The sequence below is a fragment of the Loxodonta africana genome, chromosome 9 (assembly GCF_030014295.1).
Source record: "Loxodonta africana isolate mLoxAfr1 chromosome 9, mLoxAfr1.hap2, whole genome shotgun sequence".
In the NCBI taxonomy this organism is placed as follows: domain Eukaryota; kingdom Metazoa; phylum Chordata; class Mammalia; order Proboscidea; family Elephantidae; genus Loxodonta; species Loxodonta africana.
In genome coordinates, this window is record NC_087350.1 from 84,861,870 (window position 1) to 84,881,075 (window position 19,206).

The following is a 19,206-nucleotide window of genomic DNA, read 5'->3' on the forward strand; positions in this document are numbered from 1 at the left end:
TGTCTATTAGTGGTTATTATAAAAGGCGATCCAAAAATAAAGTTCAAAATTTTACATTATGGATTTTATTTTTTAATCTAAACAGGTATCAGATAAGGATGAGGTAAAGAATTGTATTTGCAGAGAATTAAATCCAAAGGAATTACAAATTTTCATTCATCTCGAAGATTCTGTCTGGGTATTCCTTCGTTAGCTGTCGTCGTGCAGCTACTGTTGATGCATAAATGACGTATCCCCAGGAGAGTAATACGATCGCAACGAGCAACTAAAAAAAAATGTCAGAGGGAGAAAAAGCAAAAAAAAAAAATTACTCCTTTGAAGTTACCGTGTACCACTGCAGAAATGGGAATTATAGTGATAAAATAATAAATGGGATTCCGGACACAAGTACACCCAGCGGCCCTTACGTAAGAAGCGGAAGATCGTGTCCTCCAGGAAGAGGCGGAGTCGAGGTGGGGGGGGGAGTGCTTAATTCAGTAATGGATTTTGGAGTTTGCGGATGTTGAAGAAATAGAGAACCTCCCGCCTGTGGGCCCAAGGAGTCGACACCGTGGAGCCCCGCCAGACCCGGGACCTACCATTGAATAAATCCAGTCCAGGGTGCGGCGATTCACTGGCTTCATGGTAAGGAGGCGGCGGCGGTCCGCGGGAACCGGCGGAAGATGCGGGCCTAGAGTAACCTGCGGGGCGGTGGCTACTGGGCGGCAGCGGCCATCTTTCAGCCGGGTACGAACGCCCTCCCACTAGCCCCCGGGAGCTTTTCCCATTGGCCAGGCCTGCCTCTTCCGCCCTGAGCCGGAGGCGGAGTCAGGTGAAGGGGGCCTAGCCCGCCTGGCAGGGAAGGGATGGAATAAATGAGAAAATAGATTAAAAAATTGCCGCCTAAAGAGGTGTTTCTCGCCAGCCGGTTTTCTTTCCAGTTGGGATGCAGTGCTAATGTAGGATAATGTACTGTCGTGTGCACTTAAACGTTTATTTGAAAAATATCAGCCTTTTAAATATTGCACCGGTATCTAACGCTGGAAGAAAACGTTTTTCCCGCATCTGTTTTTACATAATATAAACGTTTGTATATTCAGCTGCGACGCATACGAGAATACTGTGTACTATTTTATGTAACAGTCATATCAGTTAGGCGGGAATCACTGTTAATTGGGCCCTTTAAGAAACGTATAGTCTCTGAGAACGCAATAGATTTTTAATGTAAATGATACTCGTAAGAAGAAATACGTGGCAAGAACTATCCGGCATAATGCACCAGTGAATCAACAAGTGTTGAGCGTTACGGCCGGTTGTGCTAAGTTTACCTGTAAAATGGGACGCTCACGTTGAGGCCTGAGTGGTGTAGTCTGGCCATGGGCCGTTCTAGGCTGACGTTCTTTATTCATAAATCTCGGATATTAACTTAGACTTTAATCCAAATTTTGGGGAGAGGGTAGGGGGAAAGAAGTTCTTTGAGAGAAAAACCTATCTGTTTTGGAGAGAATTCAGAGCCTATTCTGTGTTAGGCCTTGACTGTTTCTCCTCAAGCTGGAGTAGATCTCTCTCGAGACTATATAAGATACTGATTGGAGTCTGGCTTTGGATCCCATTCGAATCCCGATGTTATTTCCTAGCTGTGCAACCGATGGTCAAGTCACTTTCGGGTAACACTGTGTACCTATATACAATGGAGATAGTTTTTGTAACTTCTCCCAAGTTTGTTGATATTTAAATGAGACCAAGCTAAGGTTTTGTCTAGTTATTTTGTTTTCCGATAATTTAGGAGCGAACATTAAGTTAGTACCCTGTAATCCCTACGATTAATAATAGGAATGATCATGATAGTGATTTCTGCCCGGGATGGTCACATTGCTCTCACTCCCGGAACGGAGTGGTGGGGGAAGGGCCCAGTCTCGGGCCGGAGCGCATTAAGTGCCGCCCTCAGTGCTGGCGGCTTTCTAATGCGCATGCGTTAAAAAGGCTGGTATAGTGTTTTGACGCGCTGGAGGGGTGGGGTCTCGCTTTCTGACACCGCCTCCAAGCTGCCATTGGTGATGAGCGCTTTACGTCACAGGGGTCGCAGCAGCCGCCAGGGTCTCCGCTGTCTCGCGAGGAGGGTGAAGCGCCCCCGCCCGCTCCGGCTCCTGAGAGTAGGCGGAGAAGTCGCCGGGTACGCCTTCGCGGGTCCTGCCGTCACCGACCCAGCTTTCTGAGCCGTAGGGAGCTAGCCACGAGCGCCCCGGCCGGGTCTGCGCCGGCATCCTCTGGGGTGAGTGGGATCGGAAACAATGGGGCACGGGGGTCGGAAGGGCTGGGCGAACCGGAGGTCCCTCCGGGAGCGAGGCCCAAGGACTTGGGGCCGTGGTCTTGGCCTGCGGGGCCGCCCGGGCCTCAACCGGGCAGGGGTCCGGGCGGGCGGGCGGGCTGGCGACTCTGCGGCGCACCTGTGGATTTGCGCCGGTGGGAGGGTGAAGGCTGCGTTTCGAAGGCTCCCGAGGGGCGAGGGGCGCGAGCCTAGCTGTGTACTGGAAAGAGCCTGGTCTCTAGAAAAATAACCGCTGGAGTCTGAATCTTGGCATCGCCACTGACGGGTGTGACCTTGGCCAGGTCCCTTAACCTCTCCGAGCCTGTCTGTAAAATGGGAATAACTATTTTAGTTCGTTGTGATTATGTCCAGAATCCCTGGTAGCGCAGTGGTTAAGCGCTCGGCTGCCAACCGAGAGGTCGGCGATCCCACCGGCCGCGGGAGAAAGATGTGGCTGGCAGTCTGCTTCCGTAAAGGTTTACTTCTTGAAAACCCTCTGGGGCAGGGTCGCTATGAGTCAGCAGTGGGGTGTGGGATTATGTAATGCATGCGCTGCTTACCTTAGATCCTGGCCCATCGCAGCTCTCACCCAAAGGAAGCGGCTATCACCTTGAATATTGGAGCTGTCTGTTCAGTGGTGTGTATTCTGGGCTGAGCTCGCCTGCCTGTGACTTCTTCAGTCAGTGCAGCTTTCCTTATGGGCAGGAAGGGGACAGTACTGAGATGAGGCAGATAGTGATTTAAAAGTTAAGAGAAAAAATGAATAGAGTTCATAGTAGGTAATTTTCAAGATTATATAAAGTAAGAAACAGCTTTCCAAGAGTTGAGCTAGTATGTGATGAGATTTTTTTTTTCCCTTTAAACCATTGTAAAGGCTTTACAGTCAGCTAGAACAATCATGCTTATCTGGAATGAATGGCTTTAGAGGGAAAATGGTTCCCAACCAATTCTTTTTATTGCTAGAATTGGCATTAAATGTGGTAGAATCTGGTCAGCAAACCCTGTAACTTCCGTATGATCTTTTGGAATCTGTGATTAAACTGCAGTTCAGAGACTCCTTGAGGTGACAAGAGGTAGGGCCCAGATTATTTTTTATACATGGAGGTGCCTTTCTATTTTATCTACTTGTGAACCCTTTTTAGCTACTTTGCCTAGATATATTAAGTACAATAATTATATTATGTATGAAGATTATTTAGCTGTTAACAGACTATCATCTTGATCCAGTCATTGAAATCAGCTCAGTTATTTTCACATAACATGGGGGAGAGTGTTGAATTCTTCCTGTGCACCAAGCACTGTGCTAAGTGTTCAAATAGAATATATCTCTTAACACAACAACCTTTTTAGATGGGTATTGTTATTCACCCCATTTTAGCATTGAGAAAATTTAAGGTTTTGAGAGATGAATTTTCCCCAGGTCACACAACTAATAAGTCATGGTGATTCTCAACTCTGGCTCTACATTAGAATTAACACCGCTCTCCCAAATATAATCAGGTGATTAAATTTTATATACAGTGATACTTTAAGGAATGCCATGGAAGATAGCTTCTATAGGAGGTCGGTCTTTATAAAAAATTTGCTTCTGCAAAGCAGTTATACTTTGTTGTTACCACTGTGCAGTTTTTTTAATGACTGGTCTATGTCTGTCTTTATCCTTCTGATTTTTTATCCTTCCTCTTCCATTTTCCCAGATGTGTATGCTTATTAATTATCTGAAATTCTCCTAAATTGTGACAATGAAGGATTCTTATTCTTGTTCAAGCCAGCAGATTAGAAAATTTGGGGAAACGAGGTTTTGTCTTACTCAGTTCATTGTAAAGATGGTAAACTTTATTTCACATTTGGGAGTCAGTTTAGGAAGTTGAATCACAAAAACTCATTTTCTCCCTTGTGGGGAAATTAATTTGTCGTCCCAATTCCTAGAGTGCTAAGGTATAATAAGGTTGTTATGATTTGGAATTGACTCAGAGGCAATGGGTTAGGGTAGAGAAACTTTTATCACAGCCTTCTTCCAGACCCTGAAGCACAAAACATGTATACCATCAGGTCTGGCATTCCTGCAAATCGCTAATCTTAATCTCTCTGATAGTCATTCCTGTTTTATGCCTTAATTTGTATTTTTTTAAGTAGTTTTGAGATTATAATTTACATTCCATAAAGTTCACCTGTTTCCATTTTTTAAAAACCGTACTTAAGATTTTGTTTTATATGAACTTTGAGTTTACTACTTAATTATATCCTTCAATAAATTCATTCTGTGAACTGAAATGTTGAGTAAACACTAAAATTCTACACTCCAAAGAAACAAATTAAGATAAAATGTAATAACTTAAAATTCACTAGCCTTGTTTCATGGGTATAGTTTTTTATTTCAACTGAATTTAATTGATGTTTGCTACTCTCCATGACCTAGGAGAAAACTTGAACATTTTAAAGTCTAATAATAATCCCTCTGGTTTGCAGAGTTTTAGGTGAAGCCTGGTCGTCAGTCCAGGCCTTCTGATAACCTATCCATTTCCCTCCCCCCAGCACATGCATACTGTCTCTGATCCTAAAGGTTTGCATGTATGTATGTATATTTTTACTGAGTCATGAGATAAAATATTAGAAAGTAGGGGAAATGCTGAGAAACATATACACTACCAAGATTTCAGAGTCTAAGTATATTAAAAATTCAATTAATATTATTTATTTATAATTCTGATGATCTACTTCCGTAAGATCACAGCCATTGAAGATCCTACAGAACACAGTTCTACTGTGAAGCACATGGGGTCACCAGGAATTGGAATTGATTCAACAGGAACTGGTTTTCCAGGCATGTTAAATATTTAAGACAGTGGTGACTTTTTGCATTTCCAGCCTAGAAAACAGAAGACTAGAAGTATCTTAACCCTTTAAAGAAACATTTGTCAAGCATTAATTGATTCCTTATTAAGTTATGGCTCTGAGAAAGCAAAGGTGCCCTAGATGAACAAATTTTATTTGAAATCTGCAATCATATACCTGTATTTCACAACCATAGATTTTTGCTGTAACTTTTTGTTATAATTTGGTAAGACCAAATGTACATTGTTTAGAAAATGACAATTCTGTTATGTGACTAACTTGACAGCAGTTGCCCAGTGATGGAACCTCCTGTGATAGAGGAGGTACAGAAGGATGAGTAGTTAAACCAACCCACTGCCATCGAGTTGGTTCCGACTCGTAGTGACCCCATAGGATTTCCAAGGCTGTTAAACTTTATGGAAGCAGGCTGCCACATCTTCTCCCCGGAGCCACTGGTGGTTTCGATAACTGCTGACCAAAAGGTTAGCAGTCCAATGCTTTAACCGCTGCACCACCAGGAGTCCTTATGAGTAGTAGGCCTAGGGAAACATAAAGGAGGAAGTTAATGTTTAATATATATAAAATGATATACAAGTTTTTTTTAATAAGATGATATTGTTAGTTGCTATCAAGTTTATTCCAACTTGCGGCGACCTCTTGTGTACAGAGCAGAACTGCTCCATAGGGTTTTCAAGGCTGTGAACTTTTGGAAGCAGATAGCCAGACCTGGTTTCCAAGGCGCCTCTGGGTGGGTTTGAACCCCAACCTTTCAGCTAGTAGCTGAGTGCTTAACTGTTTGTGCTACCCAGGGACTCCTCAAGGCCCAAATGTAATGTACGTTAGATTTCAGCTCTGGCAAATTCATTTTGTAAGTTCAGGGACAATGAAACACTATGAGATCCTTATTGGAAAAGATAATAGGGAAGGGACTGAAAGCATGATCTCAAGATATTTGATTTGCTGATTAAATAAGGAAGCTAAGGAGGGGTTCTTAGGGATGATTAAAGGAATTCGGGATGGACTGATTATAATACTGTAGTAATAATGTAGTTACTGTAAGTCAGGCATTACACTTGAGTGCTTTTACATTTATTATTTAATCTTAACTAAATGAAAAAAACTTTCACTAAAACCACAGCATTGAACAGGTAAAGTTTGTGGTATATAAAAGATATCTCTGTAACGCTGTTGAAAGCTTTTTAAAATGCATACATACAATATTTATCACAAATAAAACAAATTAGTAGTCTGTATCGTAGGGGACAGATGTGTATGAAAGGTATATACCATAAATAGGAATGACACTAACTGAGGACTGTGATATTCTTGTTTTCTAAGAGTGTGACAGGAGAGAAGGACATAGGATAGTGGGATATTAGCTAAACCTCTGATATTTAATTTCTTTAAAAAAAAATCTGGAATAAACATGAGAAATGTTAATTAAATCTGAGTGGCAAGTACATGGGTGCTTTGTATATTTTCTTTTGTATTTTTTTGTATATTTGAAATGTTTCTCAATTAAAATATGTTCTAAAGGAATAATAGAATATTGTATTTAAGAGTTTACTATGTTATGTATTCAGCACTCTCTCTAAGGGCCTGTTATATCTTCACAAACTCTGTGAGGCAGGTTCTGTTATCGGAATATAATCATTCTTCTTTTATCAGGTTACTGATACGTTTCTTTCCCTTTTACAGATAATGGCATCAGCTGCTAAGGAATTTAAAATGGACAACTTTTCACCTAAAGCTGGCACTAGCAAATTGCAACAGACAGTACCAGCTGATGCATCTCCTGATTCCAAGTGTCCTATATGCTTGGATAGATTTGATAATGTGTCTTACTTAGATCGCTGCCTACATAAGTTCTGTTTTCGCTGTGTACAGGAGTGGTCAAAAAACAAAGCTGAGTGTCCACTATGTAAACAGCCCTTTGATTCTATTTTCCATTCTGTGAGGGCAGAAGATGACTTCAAGGAATATGTCCTAAGGCCTTCATATAATTTTGCCACCCCTGATGTTCGACGATTTCGCTACCGAACAACTCTGACAAGGGACCGAAATACTTCTGTTTATTCACCTAGTGGTACCATGAATAGAAGAACAACAACTCCACCAGATAGTGGAGTACTATTTGAAGGGTTAGGCATTTCAACAAGACCTAGAGATGGTGAAATTCCTCAACTTACGAGGCAGATTGCAATGAGGAGGCCAGCTACTGCAGATGAAAGATCTATGCGGAAAATTCAAGAGCAGGATATTATTAATTTTAGGCGAACTCTCTATCGTGCTGGTGCTCGTGTTAGAAACATTGAAGATGGTGGCCGCTACAGGGATATTTCAGCTGAATTTTTCCGTAGAAATCCAGCTTGCCTTCACAGATTAGTCCCCTGGTTAAAACGTGAACTAACAGTTCTTTTTGGAGCTCATGGATCTTTAGTGAATATTGTTCAACACATCATCATGAGTAATGTCACTCGTTATGACTTAGAAAGTCAGGCATTTGTGTCTGATTTAAGGCCATTTTTACTTAATCGGACTGAGCATTTTATACATGAATTTATCAGTTTTGCTAGATCTCCTTTTAACATGGCTGCTTTTGACCAGCATGCTAATTATGATTGCCCTGCTCCTTCGTATGAAGAAGGCAGCCATTCTGATTCTTCAGTCATAACAATATCTCCAGATGAGGCTGAGACCCAAGAGCTGGATATTAATGTAGCCACTGTTAGTCAGGCACCATGGGATGATGAAACTCCGGGGCCATCTTATTCAAGCTCAGAGCAGGTACATGCTGCCATGTCTTCCCTTTTAAATACTTCTGACAGTTCAGATGAGGAACTTGTAACAAGTGGAACCACATCTCAGATGCAAGGAGCACAAACCAACGAGGACCTCAATAATGACAGCGATTCCTCCTCAGATAATTGTGTCATTGTTGGGTTTGTTAAACCACTAGCCGAGAGGACCCCAGAACTTGTTGAACTGTCCTCTGATTCTGAGGAGTTAGGCTCTTATGAGAAAATGGAGACAGTGAAGACACAAGAACAAGAGCAGTCTTACAGTTCTGGTGATAGTGATGTTAGTAGATGTTCGTCTCCACACTCTGTCCTTGGGAAGGATGAACACATAAATAAAAGTCATTGTGATTCTGGTACAAGAATCAGATCAAAGAAGGAAGAGAAACGATCCACATCATCATCTCCCAGAGACCTGAGCTCGTCTGTGAGAGACAGAGTATATTCCCCACATAACCATGGACACAGAAAGAGGGGAAGATCAAGAAGTTCAGATTCATGCTCCCAGAGTAGAAGTGGGCATGACCAGAAGAATCGTAGAAAGCACCATGGTAAGAAAAGAATGAAAAGTAAACGATCCAGAAGCAGAGAGAGTAGCAGACCTAGAGGTAGACGAGACAAAAAGAGATCAAGAACTAGAGATAGCAGTTGGTCGAGAAGAAGCCAAACTCTCTCTCTAAGTAGTGAAAGCACAAGCAGATCAAGGTCTTGTAGCAGTGATCATGGTAAAAGAAGGTCACGGAGCAGAAATAGAGATCGTTATTATTTAAGAAATAATTATGGAAGCAGATATAAGTGGGAATATACTTATTACAGTAGAAACAAGGACAGGGATGGTTATGAATCATCATATCGGAGGAGGACTCTGTCCAGAGCTCATTATTCCAGACAATCTTCAAGTCCAGAATTTAGAATTCAGTCGTTTTCTGAAAGGACAAATGCCAGGAAAAAAAATAATCACAGCGAAAGGAAATATTACTACTATGAAAGGCACAGATCAAGGAGCCTGTCTAGTAGTAGATCAAGGACTGCATCGACAGGGCCTGATCGGGTGAGAAGTGAAAAGCCTGGAGGGAAACGGAAATATAAAACACGGCATTTGGAGGGTACTAACGAAGTGGCTCAACCATCCCGTGAATTTGCTTCTAAAGTAAAGGACAGTCACTACCAAAAATCTTCATCAAAATTGGATGGGAACTACAAAAATGAGAGTGACAGCTTCTCAGACAGCCGATCGTCAGACAGAGAGACAAAACACAAGAGGAGAAAAAGGAGGACCCGGAGCTTAAGTGTGGAGATAGTTTATGAAGGGAAAGCTACTGATACAACTAGACATCATAAAAAGAAAAAGAAGAAGCACAAGAAGAAGCATAAGAAACACCATGGGGATAATACTTCACGTTCCCCGGTTGTAATTACCATTGACAGTGATAGTGATAAGGATTCTGAAGTAAAGGAAGGTAGAGGATATGACAATAGTGGTCCTCAAAACCCTGTACAAAATGAGTTTTTGGCTCCTTCTTTGGACCCATTTGAAACTAAAGATGTAGTTACAATAGAAGATGAATTTGGTGTCCTGGACAAGGACTGTGATATTACCATACTCGCTAACAACTTGGATAATGCCAGCAAAACTGTAAATAATATTCCACCCCAGGCATCTTCAGTTGAACAAACTCTTGATGTAAGAGAAGAGAGCACCTTTGCCTCTGACTTGGAGAACCAGCCCAGTAATGTGTCTCTTCAAACTGAGCCATCAAGGCAAGTGCCATCTCCACGGACATCATTAATGTCAGTGTCTCTGGGTAGAGACCATGCTATGTCTTAAAACTGCCAAAGCATCTAATTGAGAATCCTGATGGTATAAAAAGAAGAAAAAAGGAACAATGTCATCTACTGCAGTCTGCTTAAAGATGACTCTTGGTGAAAACTGTTTTCCCTTAAAATATTTGAAGTGTTTTTTTTGTGTTAAAAAATTTGTTAAAAAAAAAAAAAAATTTTGTTTGTCCAAGAGGTATGTAAGTCCCACCCTCAGAGATATGCACTTTTAAGTGAAGAAAATGATACTGCTAGCAGTTTATTTAAAATTTGGGGTCCTTTTTAAATAAAAAAATGTACATTTTAGAAGTTATTTCATAAAGCCATATGGTATTGACATATTTTTAGTCAATGAGTATTTTTGAAATTTTTTTTTTTTCCTCCTGAGAGTTATTCTGAAAATGTGTTATAAGCTAGGGGAGTCCCTTTGGACTATCTTTATTTTTCTTCTTAGAGAAAAATTTGTATGGATTCAAAACCATTTCTTCAGGTTACATTGAGGCATTTTAATCTGCACACTTTATCTTGACATCTGCCAACAGAAAAATTTAAACATTTCCTTTATATACTTGTTTATCTGGACTGCCAGTAAAACAAATGTGTACGTATATTCAACTAAAGAAAAAAAATAAAACGGTAACACATTAAAACAAGAATCCAAAAATTTTTCTATTCAGTATTGGCTTTTTTTTTTTTTTTTTAATCAAATACTTTAGTGGAGCTAAAACCTAGAAGAGAGCTAAGGATATAATTGTTTCATAAATACTGAATTTCAGGTGATCTCCATTTAACCTCAGTTAATGATTGTGCTTTAGTTCTTCAGTATGATTATGAGGAGTATCTCATTTGCTTTCTGTCTTCAGCAAAATGCAATTATATAACATTGAGCTTACTAAAAACAAAAAAACCCTTTGTTCTTTTACATTCGTAGTTCTTTTACACAGAGTGGCTATGTTTTATCCTGTTTTAGAGATGACAACGTTGCTCTATATCAAGCCTGATGTAAGATCACCAGTGAACAGGTGAGCTTGAATTAAATCTAAATTTGGCCTTCGCTTTGCCTGCTACCATACCCATACAGTATTCCACAGATACTGGAATGCCTGCAGTGTGGCAGGTTCTATACTAGGTTTTCAGGGATTCAATGATAGAGCAAAGCAGACATGGTCCCTGCCCTTATGGGACTTAGAGACCGTTGTGTAAGACAGACAATACCCCTATAGTTACGACATTACAAACTATAATAAGTTCTCTGGAGAGAGTATAATTTGCTACAAGAGGCCAAGGTCTCATATAATGAGAGCCTGGTCTCAGGTGGAATTGATGGTTGACCTGGAATCCAGAAGACAAGTAGACATTAATTAGAGGAGTAGAGCCGCTGCACAGTTCTCCACAGGAAAAGATGTGCAAAGATCCCCAAAGGCAAAAGAGGAGCCTAGCATATTCTAGGAGCTAAAGAAGGCAGGGTTAGCCAGAGGACAAGGAGTATAGGACCAAACTTCGTAGGACCTGTGTAGAGTTTGCGTTTATCCTTAGGGCAGTAGGAAACTGGCTTAAAATAAGAATCTAAAATTGATGTAGGTGGTTTTTAGTAAGCTCGGACATTGGGAGATTGTAGGAAGACCATATTCAATTAAGGAATATACTCACAGATTATGATCACTTGTACTTACAATATGATTTTTCTTAATATTAAAACTTGACAGTGCTATTTTATTCCACATCAGATTTTACATCGTGCTCTCAGTTAAACATTTATTGAAAACCTATCTTAATTCACATCACCATCCTCTTAGGTGTTCAAACCAAAAATTTCCAAGCCTTTGATTTCTCTCCCCGTTCAGTCCCGTCCAAATCCTGGTCATTAATTTTTTTTTTTTAAATATATTTTCATTGTGTCTGTATCATTACCCAGTTTAGGCAGCCATGATTTCTCATCTGTATTATACTGGGGCTGGCTGCATCCACTATCTTTTGCTCTACTCCCACTTCTTTGCCCAGTCTATTCTTGAGGTAGTATTCAGAAGAACTTTAAAAAAAAAAAAAAAATTTTTTTTTTTTCATTTCCCTACTTAAAATACTTAAGTAGTTTCTCTAAACACGCACACACAACCCAACAACTTGATACGGTCTATAAATCTTTGCCGAATCAGGCTCTGGTCTGTCTCCAGCTTTCCTCACCTCACTAGCTGTAGCCACACTATGGAGGTGCTGTTCCAAACTACTTCAGAGCCTTCATTGTGGCTTATTTCTTCAGCTGGGCACTGAATTCCATCCTGCTAAACAAGGTTTTTAAGTTTGCCCCTTCTCCCCACTATTTCCCCCTTAAATGCTCATTTAACACCAGACTCTCAGTACAACTTGAATTGACTACTAAATGCTTTATTCTCTACTGGTGTGATAGTTTAGGAGTCCTGGCCGCAGAGTGGTTAAGCACTCCGTTGCTAACCGAAGGTTGGCAGTGGGAAGCCACTGACCGCTTCACAGAGAAAAATGTGTCAGTCTGCTTCCATAAAGATTTACAGCCTTGGGGACCCTGTGGGGCGGTTCTACTCTGTCATATATGGTCACTATGAGTAAGAATCAACTCAAGGGCCGTGGGTTTGGTTTTGGTTTTGGGGTCTGACAGTTCTTTGACAGCTATATGCAGGTGGACTACTATATCCCCATTCACTATTTCCTTTAACATAGGAAGTGCTTAAAAAGACTCATTGGATGAATAAGTACTAGGGATTTCAGAAATTGGCCAAGACCTTTGTGCTTTTGGGCAGCTCGTCTATAAACTTTTTTAGCCTAGTATATTCTTTTCCTCTGAATTTTTTTAATTCAGGTTTTAGTGTTTTTGTGACTTGTATAAAGGAAACAGCCTTGCTCATTAATACCTTCCTTCACCTCACTTAGTGAAATCTTGTTAGGATTTTTACTTCCTAGTCTAAGTAGTAGAGCCCTGGTGGTTTAGTGGTTAAAGAGTTCAGCTGCTAACCAAAAGGTAGGCAGTTCAAATCTATCAGCTGCTCTTTGGAAACCCTGTGGGGCAGTTCTACTCTGTCCAGTAGGGTCGCTGTGAGTCCAGAGTCGATTCCACGGCAGTGGGATGGGGGTAGTCTAGGTAGTCAAGTTCCACCTTAGCTCTCCGGGGGGGCTTCACTAAACCATCGGATCTCTAGTTATGGTGGGTGGTGTATACTAGGGAGGGACTTAAAGGCCAGGGGAATAACCACAAGTCCTAGAAATTCTTCCATCATGGGGAATCATTGCAGTCCCCTGCCAGTGCAGGGTTGGCACACAATGAGCCAACCAACACCGCACCTCTGGACTTGGAAATTTTTTTGGAAGGTGCTTGGGCTACCAGAATCCATGCATGACTTGGTCTGGGCTGTTGTCAGCCCAGGGGTGGGGAGGGCTGCAGGTGGGAGTTCCTCCACATCACACAGGCTCAGAATCGCAATTTTACCCATTCAGAGCATGGATTTCTAACATGAACCTCATTAGACTTATATACCGTCAAAATGGTAATAGATTAATTTACCATGATAAATGTAGTCATTGAGACCAGAATATGTATAGATAACGTCCAGTGCATTTCCAATGCCTTGGTAAAACCTACATGGGAAGCTGTGTCATTCATAAGGTTGCTTCTGAGCATGGAATCAAGGGTAGTGGGTAATTAACTGTATGATCTAAGAGCCTATGTCCACAGGCCCAGCCTTACAAATGGGACTAGAATACTTATCCAGGGACTTGGCCTCTTAGAGAAAGGGATTCTGATGTATGTTTGCCTTTGTGATTTTCCCCCTTTTGTGGACTGTACATTGCTGGTAACTCATTGACAAACTGATGCAGGCAAGCTTGCAGGCCTGTAGGGACTCTTTTTTTTTTTTTTTTTTTTAATGATTTCAAACTTACAGAAAAATCGCAAGAACAGTACAAAGAATTCCTGTATCTGCCTTACCCTGAGCCACCAATTTTTAACATTTGGTTTATCTTTCTGTCCATCTATATATGTAGTATTTTTTCTGAACCATTTGAGACTAGGTATCATACACAATGTCCCTTTATCCTCTAATATTTCAGTGTCTGTTTTCTAAAAACAAGGATATACATGACAATAGTACAGTTATCAAATTGAGGAAATCCAAGATTGATACAATAATCTAAAGCCTGTATTTTAATGTTGCAACTGCCCTTCTAATAATGTCCTTTATAGCAATTTCCTCCCACCCCACTCTGATAGGATCCTGGCCAGGATTGCATTTTGTTGTCTTTTTTTTTTTTTTTTTTAAATCTTCTTTAATGTGGAACAGTTCCTTACTTTTTGTGTCTTTTGTGACATTGACACTTTTGAAGAAGATATTTTATACAATGTTCTTCAATTTGGGTTTATCTGATGTTTCTTCATGATTAGATTTAGATCGTGCATTTTTGGCTAGGCTACTACATACATGGTGTTGTGTCTTCAGGGTGTCATACCTGGAGGCACATGATATTCATTTGTCTCTTATTGGTAATACTGATAACCTAATATGGCTATTTAAACAAAATTAAGGGTTTAGTTCCTTAGTTGTACTAGCTACTTTTCAAGTGCTCTTATCCACATGTGGCTACTATAATGGACAGTACAAGGATAAAACATTTCCATCATCATAGAAAATTCTGTGGGACAGCATGGGCTAGAGTATGCCCATCTGCGTGAAGATTTCCAGCGGGCAGCTGAAAGAGGAGTATGAATCTCGTAGGAGATTTGAGATAGATAATTGAGGAGTCACTGGGGGCTAGAATAGTAATGAGGCTGTGGGAGTGAATAAAATCTCCCTGAGAGAGGAAGTAGAGCAAGAAGAGAAGCAGACAGAGGAGAATTCTAGGGAACAAAACATTAAGGAGGCCGACTTTAAAAAGAGACCAAGAAGAAATTCCCTTTAGTCCCATATTCCTTCATTATCTCTTCCACTTATATTTCCTGTAGTGCCCTGCACACAGTAGGACACGTTTTTTGAGAGGTTAATCTTGTTTTTAAGTTCTGGGGAGCACCTCATTGTTACCTGTGTGTTACTTGTGATCAATGTATTAGGAAATGTTGCCCTGGTTAAAGCAAGATAGGCTGTATCCAAGGATATCTTGGAGGATTTTCAGGGGAATATAGGACTAGGGGAAACCCTGGTAGCATAGTGGTTAAGTGCTGTGGCTGCTATCCAAAAGGTCGGCAGTTCGAATTCGCCAGGTGCTCCTTGGAAACGACAGGGCAGTTCTACTCTGTCCTATAGGGTCGCTCTGAGTCAGAATCGACTCAACGGCAGGGTTTTTTTTTTTTTTTAATAGGACCAGGAAGTGCAATCTTTTGACCCCATCGTTTCTGTCAATCACCGTCCTCTTCACTTCCTTTCATACTGCAGCTGTGATTTCCTGGGTTATGTGTAAATCACTCCCTTGTCATTTCCTTACTCATTCACCGAGTCTGTTGCTGGTTGCCACTGAGTCTCCTCATCCATCTCCACCCCTTCCCCCAACTAAAAAACATCCTGTACATCTCTCCAGATAGTTTCTGTTCAGTACAAGCCTGTGTATGTGTGTGAATACATATATAATACACATGGGGTCTCTTTGCACATAATGCTTTGCACCCTTCCTTTTTTACTTGTATTTCAGACATCTTTCCAACTTATTTTTGTCTAATATAAATATAGTGTGAGCCACATGTGGAATTTAAAATTTTCTAGTAGCCATATTAAAAAGGTGGAAACCCTGGTGGCATAGTGGTTAAGAGTTCGGCTGCTAACCAAAAAGGTCAGCAGTTCAAATCCACCAGGTGCACCTTGTAAACCCTATGAAGTAGTTCTACTCTGTCCTATAGGGTCGCTATGAGTCAAAATCAATGGCAATGAGTTTAGGTTTTTTTTTTAATATTAAAAAGGTAAAAAGAAACAGTAATATTAATTTCAGTAATATATTTTATTTGACCCAGTATCTAAAAATATCAACTCAACATGTAATCAGTATAAAATTAGCATATTTTACTTTTTTTTTTTTCCATACAAAGTCTTTGGAATGAATGTATTTTACACTTCTGGCACATATTGATGTGGACTAGTTACATGTCAAGTGCTTAATAGCCACCTATGGTAGTGGCTATGGTACAGGGTAACACCTCTAAGTCATTACTTCAGTATCTACTACATCCTTTATGAAGGCTGATAATATACACTGTATAGCTGTACATACCCTACTAATGGACATTTAACTCATTTCCATTTTTTAGAAATTTTGAATAGTGCTGCATTGTTCATTCCACTTTAAGTAGTAAATGAAGAGCAAATTAAATCCAAAGGGAATAGGAGAGAGACATTAATAATGATAAAACCAGAAATCAATGAAATAGAATAACAAATTATCAAAACCCAAAATTGGCTCTTTGGAAAGATTAATAAAATCAGTAAATATCTAGAAAGACTGATGTAAAAAAATGAGCATCATCATGAACTCTGTCATTAAACTTGACAATTTAGATGAAATGGTCAAATTCCTTGAAAAACAAGAAAACTGATTCAAGATGAAATACAAAATCAGAATAATACATCTGTTGAAAAAATTGAATTTGTTATAAAGACTCTTAAAGAAAACTCTAGGCCTAAATGTTTCACTGGTGAATTCTGTTAAACACTGAAGAAAGAAATGATACCAGTTTTACACAAACTATCTGAAAATAGAGGAGGAAGACACTTCCCAACTTGTTTCATGAGGCCAGCATAACCCTGACACGAAATCTTGAAAAAGGCATCTCACACACACAGATGCATACACATACAAAGAAAATTACAGACCAATAGCCTTCATGAATGTAGACACAAATATATTTATGAAAATAAGACAGATTGAATCCAGAATTGTAAAAATGGCATGGAGGTGGCGTCTGACTTCCTCTAACTTCACGAGGAGGAAGGGTAATCAAGATCAACAGACCAAGACTGATTCCTATGAGGCGGAGGTTAGACATGCCTCATCTCTCCGCCACCTTTACCAATTCTGACACTAACCGTCCCTCCCAGTGTCCTCCCATTGCATTCTCTACTTCTCTACTGGGTTCGACAGTGTATTACAGTGGCCACACAGAACTCACAGGCAACACTCAACAATTATTGGGTTTATTAGGGAAGTAACAGGTTGCAATTCAGGTTCAGGAATGCTCAGGATACAGTTTTTCCATCAGGAAAGCTTTTTCCCACTCTTGCCGCAGGCACGCCTCTCTCTGGCCCCTTGGCCTCTGCCCTGCTCTGGCAACTGTTACAAAGCTTTTTTAGCTCTGCCAGTAAGTGCCCAGATGCACCCTACTCCACCAGTAAGCCTCGGCCCAAAAGCACTCGGCTTTCTCACTCCATGGGCTGGGAAGCACACTGCGCCATCTCCTGCCCATCTCTCCTGCTGCGTTCCAGGAGCTTCTCAGTGCAGGGATCCTGGGTTCAAAGGGCATGCTCCACTCTTGGGCTCTCCATTATTGGTGGTGGATTCTTCTCTTTGCTCTGGAATTGGCTCTCTTTTAAGCCTAGTGGAATGGCAAAACTGACCAATCCTCTTGATAGGCCACAATTACCTCATTTGCATAGTCCCACCCCATCACTTGGATGGGAATTACAAGGCCACAGCGAGAAAGGCCATAGAAAAGCTATCCATCACACTGCAAGAACATGTAACAAGGATGCTACATCATGACCAAATGGGGCTTATCCCAGGAATACATTCAAAAAATCAGTGAAATTCAGCATATTAACGGGATATCTGATCACCTCAATAGATGCAGAACAATAATTTGGAACATTCAACACCCATTCATGCTTTAAAAAAAAAAAAGAAAAAAACAAGCCAGGAATAAAAGAGAACTTCATCAGTTTATAAAGGGCATCTAACAAACGCCTAGAGCTAACATAATAACTAAGGTGAAACATTCATCATTTTTCCTGAGATCAGTAATATGGGTAAGCCTGTCAGCTGGAGGTTCTACACAGTGTAGTTAGTAAAGGAAAAGAAATAAAAGGCATTAAGTTTGGAAAGTAATACTGTGTATTTATAGGTGACATGATTGTTACCTACAATACCCTAAGGAATCTACAGAACAATTACTAGATCTAATAAGTGAATTTAGCAATGTTAGGTGCCTCAAGGTCAATATTAAAAAAATCACTTGTATTTCTATATACTATCAACAAACAATTTGGAAATGAAACTTTAAAAACAATTTTACTTAAAATAGAAACATAAAATCATTAAGAATAAATTAGCAGAACGTGTAAGACCTGTATTCTGAAAACCCTAAATATTGCTGAAAGATCTAGAAATCCCTGGGCAGTGCACACGTTAAGCACTCAACTACTAGCTGAAAGGTTGGTGGTTGGAACCTCCCTTGGAAGACAGGCCTGGAGATCTACCTCCGAAAGGTCACAGCCTTGAAAACCCTATGGGGCAGCCCTACTCTGCACACACTGGGTAGCCCATGAGTCAGAATCAACTTTACAGCAACCAAAAACAAAAGAAGACCTAAGTAAATGGAAAGAGGTACCATGCTTATAGATTAGAAGATTCAGTATTGTTAAAATGTCAGTTCTCCCCAAATTCATCTATAGTTTCAAGGCAATCCTGATCAAAATCCCAGTAGGTTTTTTTTTTTTTTTGTAAAAATTAAAAAGTTGGTTCTTATTTCATATGAAAATAAAAAGAACCTGGAACAGCCAAAACAATCCTTCCAGAGAGGAACACAGTTGAAGGATTCACACTGATTTCCAAGACCTCCTTGAAAGTTAACAGTAATCAAGAGAGTATGGCACTGGTACAAAGATCAGCAAATAGATAAATGGAACAGAATAGTCAAATAAATCTGCACATATATACAGTCAATTGATATTTCTGACAAGTGTCAAGACTATTCAATGGAAGGAAACATTTTTAAAAATGGTGCTGGAACCACTGGATATATGGAAAAAATGAGCCCTGACCGCTACTTTGAGATTTGCATAGACCTAAACGTAAAAGCTAAAAGCATAAAAGATTCTAAAAGAAAACAGTATATCTTCATGATCCTGAGGTAGACTAAAATTTATTAAAGAGGGCACACACACACACAAAACCCTGAAATTTGATTTCATCAAAATAAACCTTTGCTCACCAAAAGAATCCTTTATGAAAATGGAACATGAAGACACAGACTGGGATATTTGCAATACATCTATTTGATAATGGGCTTGTATACAGAATAAATACCAGTTAAACCAGCTGCCCCTTATTCCTACTCATGGGGAGCACTTGTATGTCAGAGTAGAACTGTAGGATTTTCAATGGCTGATATTTGAGCAGATTGCCAGGCCTTTCTTCCTGGTTACCACTGGGTGGATTCCAACCTCCAACTCCTCCAATCTTACGGTTAGCAGCTAAGCCCGTTAACCATTGCACCACCTAGGTTCTCTGAATAAATAACTTCTGTAAATC

General features: G+C 40.2%; 2 protein-coding genes across 3 annotated transcripts; one reads left to right on the forward strand and one right to left on the reverse strand.

Annotated features, from left to right (window-relative positions):
• Positions 1 to 37: 37 nt before the first annotated feature.
• Positions 38 to 761, reverse strand: SMIM27 (small integral membrane protein 27). The gene is made up of 2 exons (XM_064291813.1): positions 579 to 761; positions 38 to 265 (listed from the first exon to the last, which is right to left on the reverse strand). The coding sequence occupies exons 1-2, from the start codon at positions 621 to 623 to the stop codon at positions 143 to 145; spliced, it is 168 nt and encodes a 55-aa protein (XP_064147883.1). The 5' UTR covers positions 624 to 761; the 3' UTR covers positions 38 to 142.
• TOPORS (TOP1 binding arginine/serine rich protein, E3 ubiquitin ligase) lies at positions 260 to 18,402 on the forward strand. 2 transcript variants are annotated; one of them, XM_010587883.3, is made up of 3 exons: positions 260 to 624; positions 2,057 to 2,251; positions 6,821 to 18,402. In XM_010587883.3, exons 1-3 carry the CDS (start codon positions 622 to 624, stop codon positions 9,746 to 9,748), a joined length of 3,126 nt encoding a protein of 1,041 aa, XP_010586185.1. In that variant the 5' UTR covers positions 260 to 621; the 3' UTR covers positions 9,749 to 18,402. The 2 variants fall into 2 exon arrangements, with proteins under 2 accessions (XP_010586185.1, XP_010586186.1); XM_010587884.3 differs by lacking the exon at positions 2,057 to 2,251.
• Positions 18,403 to 19,206: the final 804 nt, after the last annotated feature.

What these genes read in the sequence shown, in the direction of transcription:
- TOPORS (XM_010587883.3), top strand. An exon ending in CTGCGCCGGCATCCTCTGGG is followed by an intron (nt 2,252 to 6,820) that starts GTGAGTGGGATC and finishes TCCCTTTTACAG; the next exon opens with ATAATGGCATCAGCTGCTAA.
- SMIM27 (XM_064291813.1), bottom strand. Translation starts at nt 623, where the DNA reads ATGAAGCCAGTGAATCGCCGCACCCTGGACTGGATTTATTCAATG. An exon ending in TGGACTGGATTTATTCAATG is followed by an intron (nt 266 to 578) that starts GTAGGTCCCGGG and finishes ATTTTTTTTTAG; the next exon opens with TTGCTCGTTGCGATCGTATT.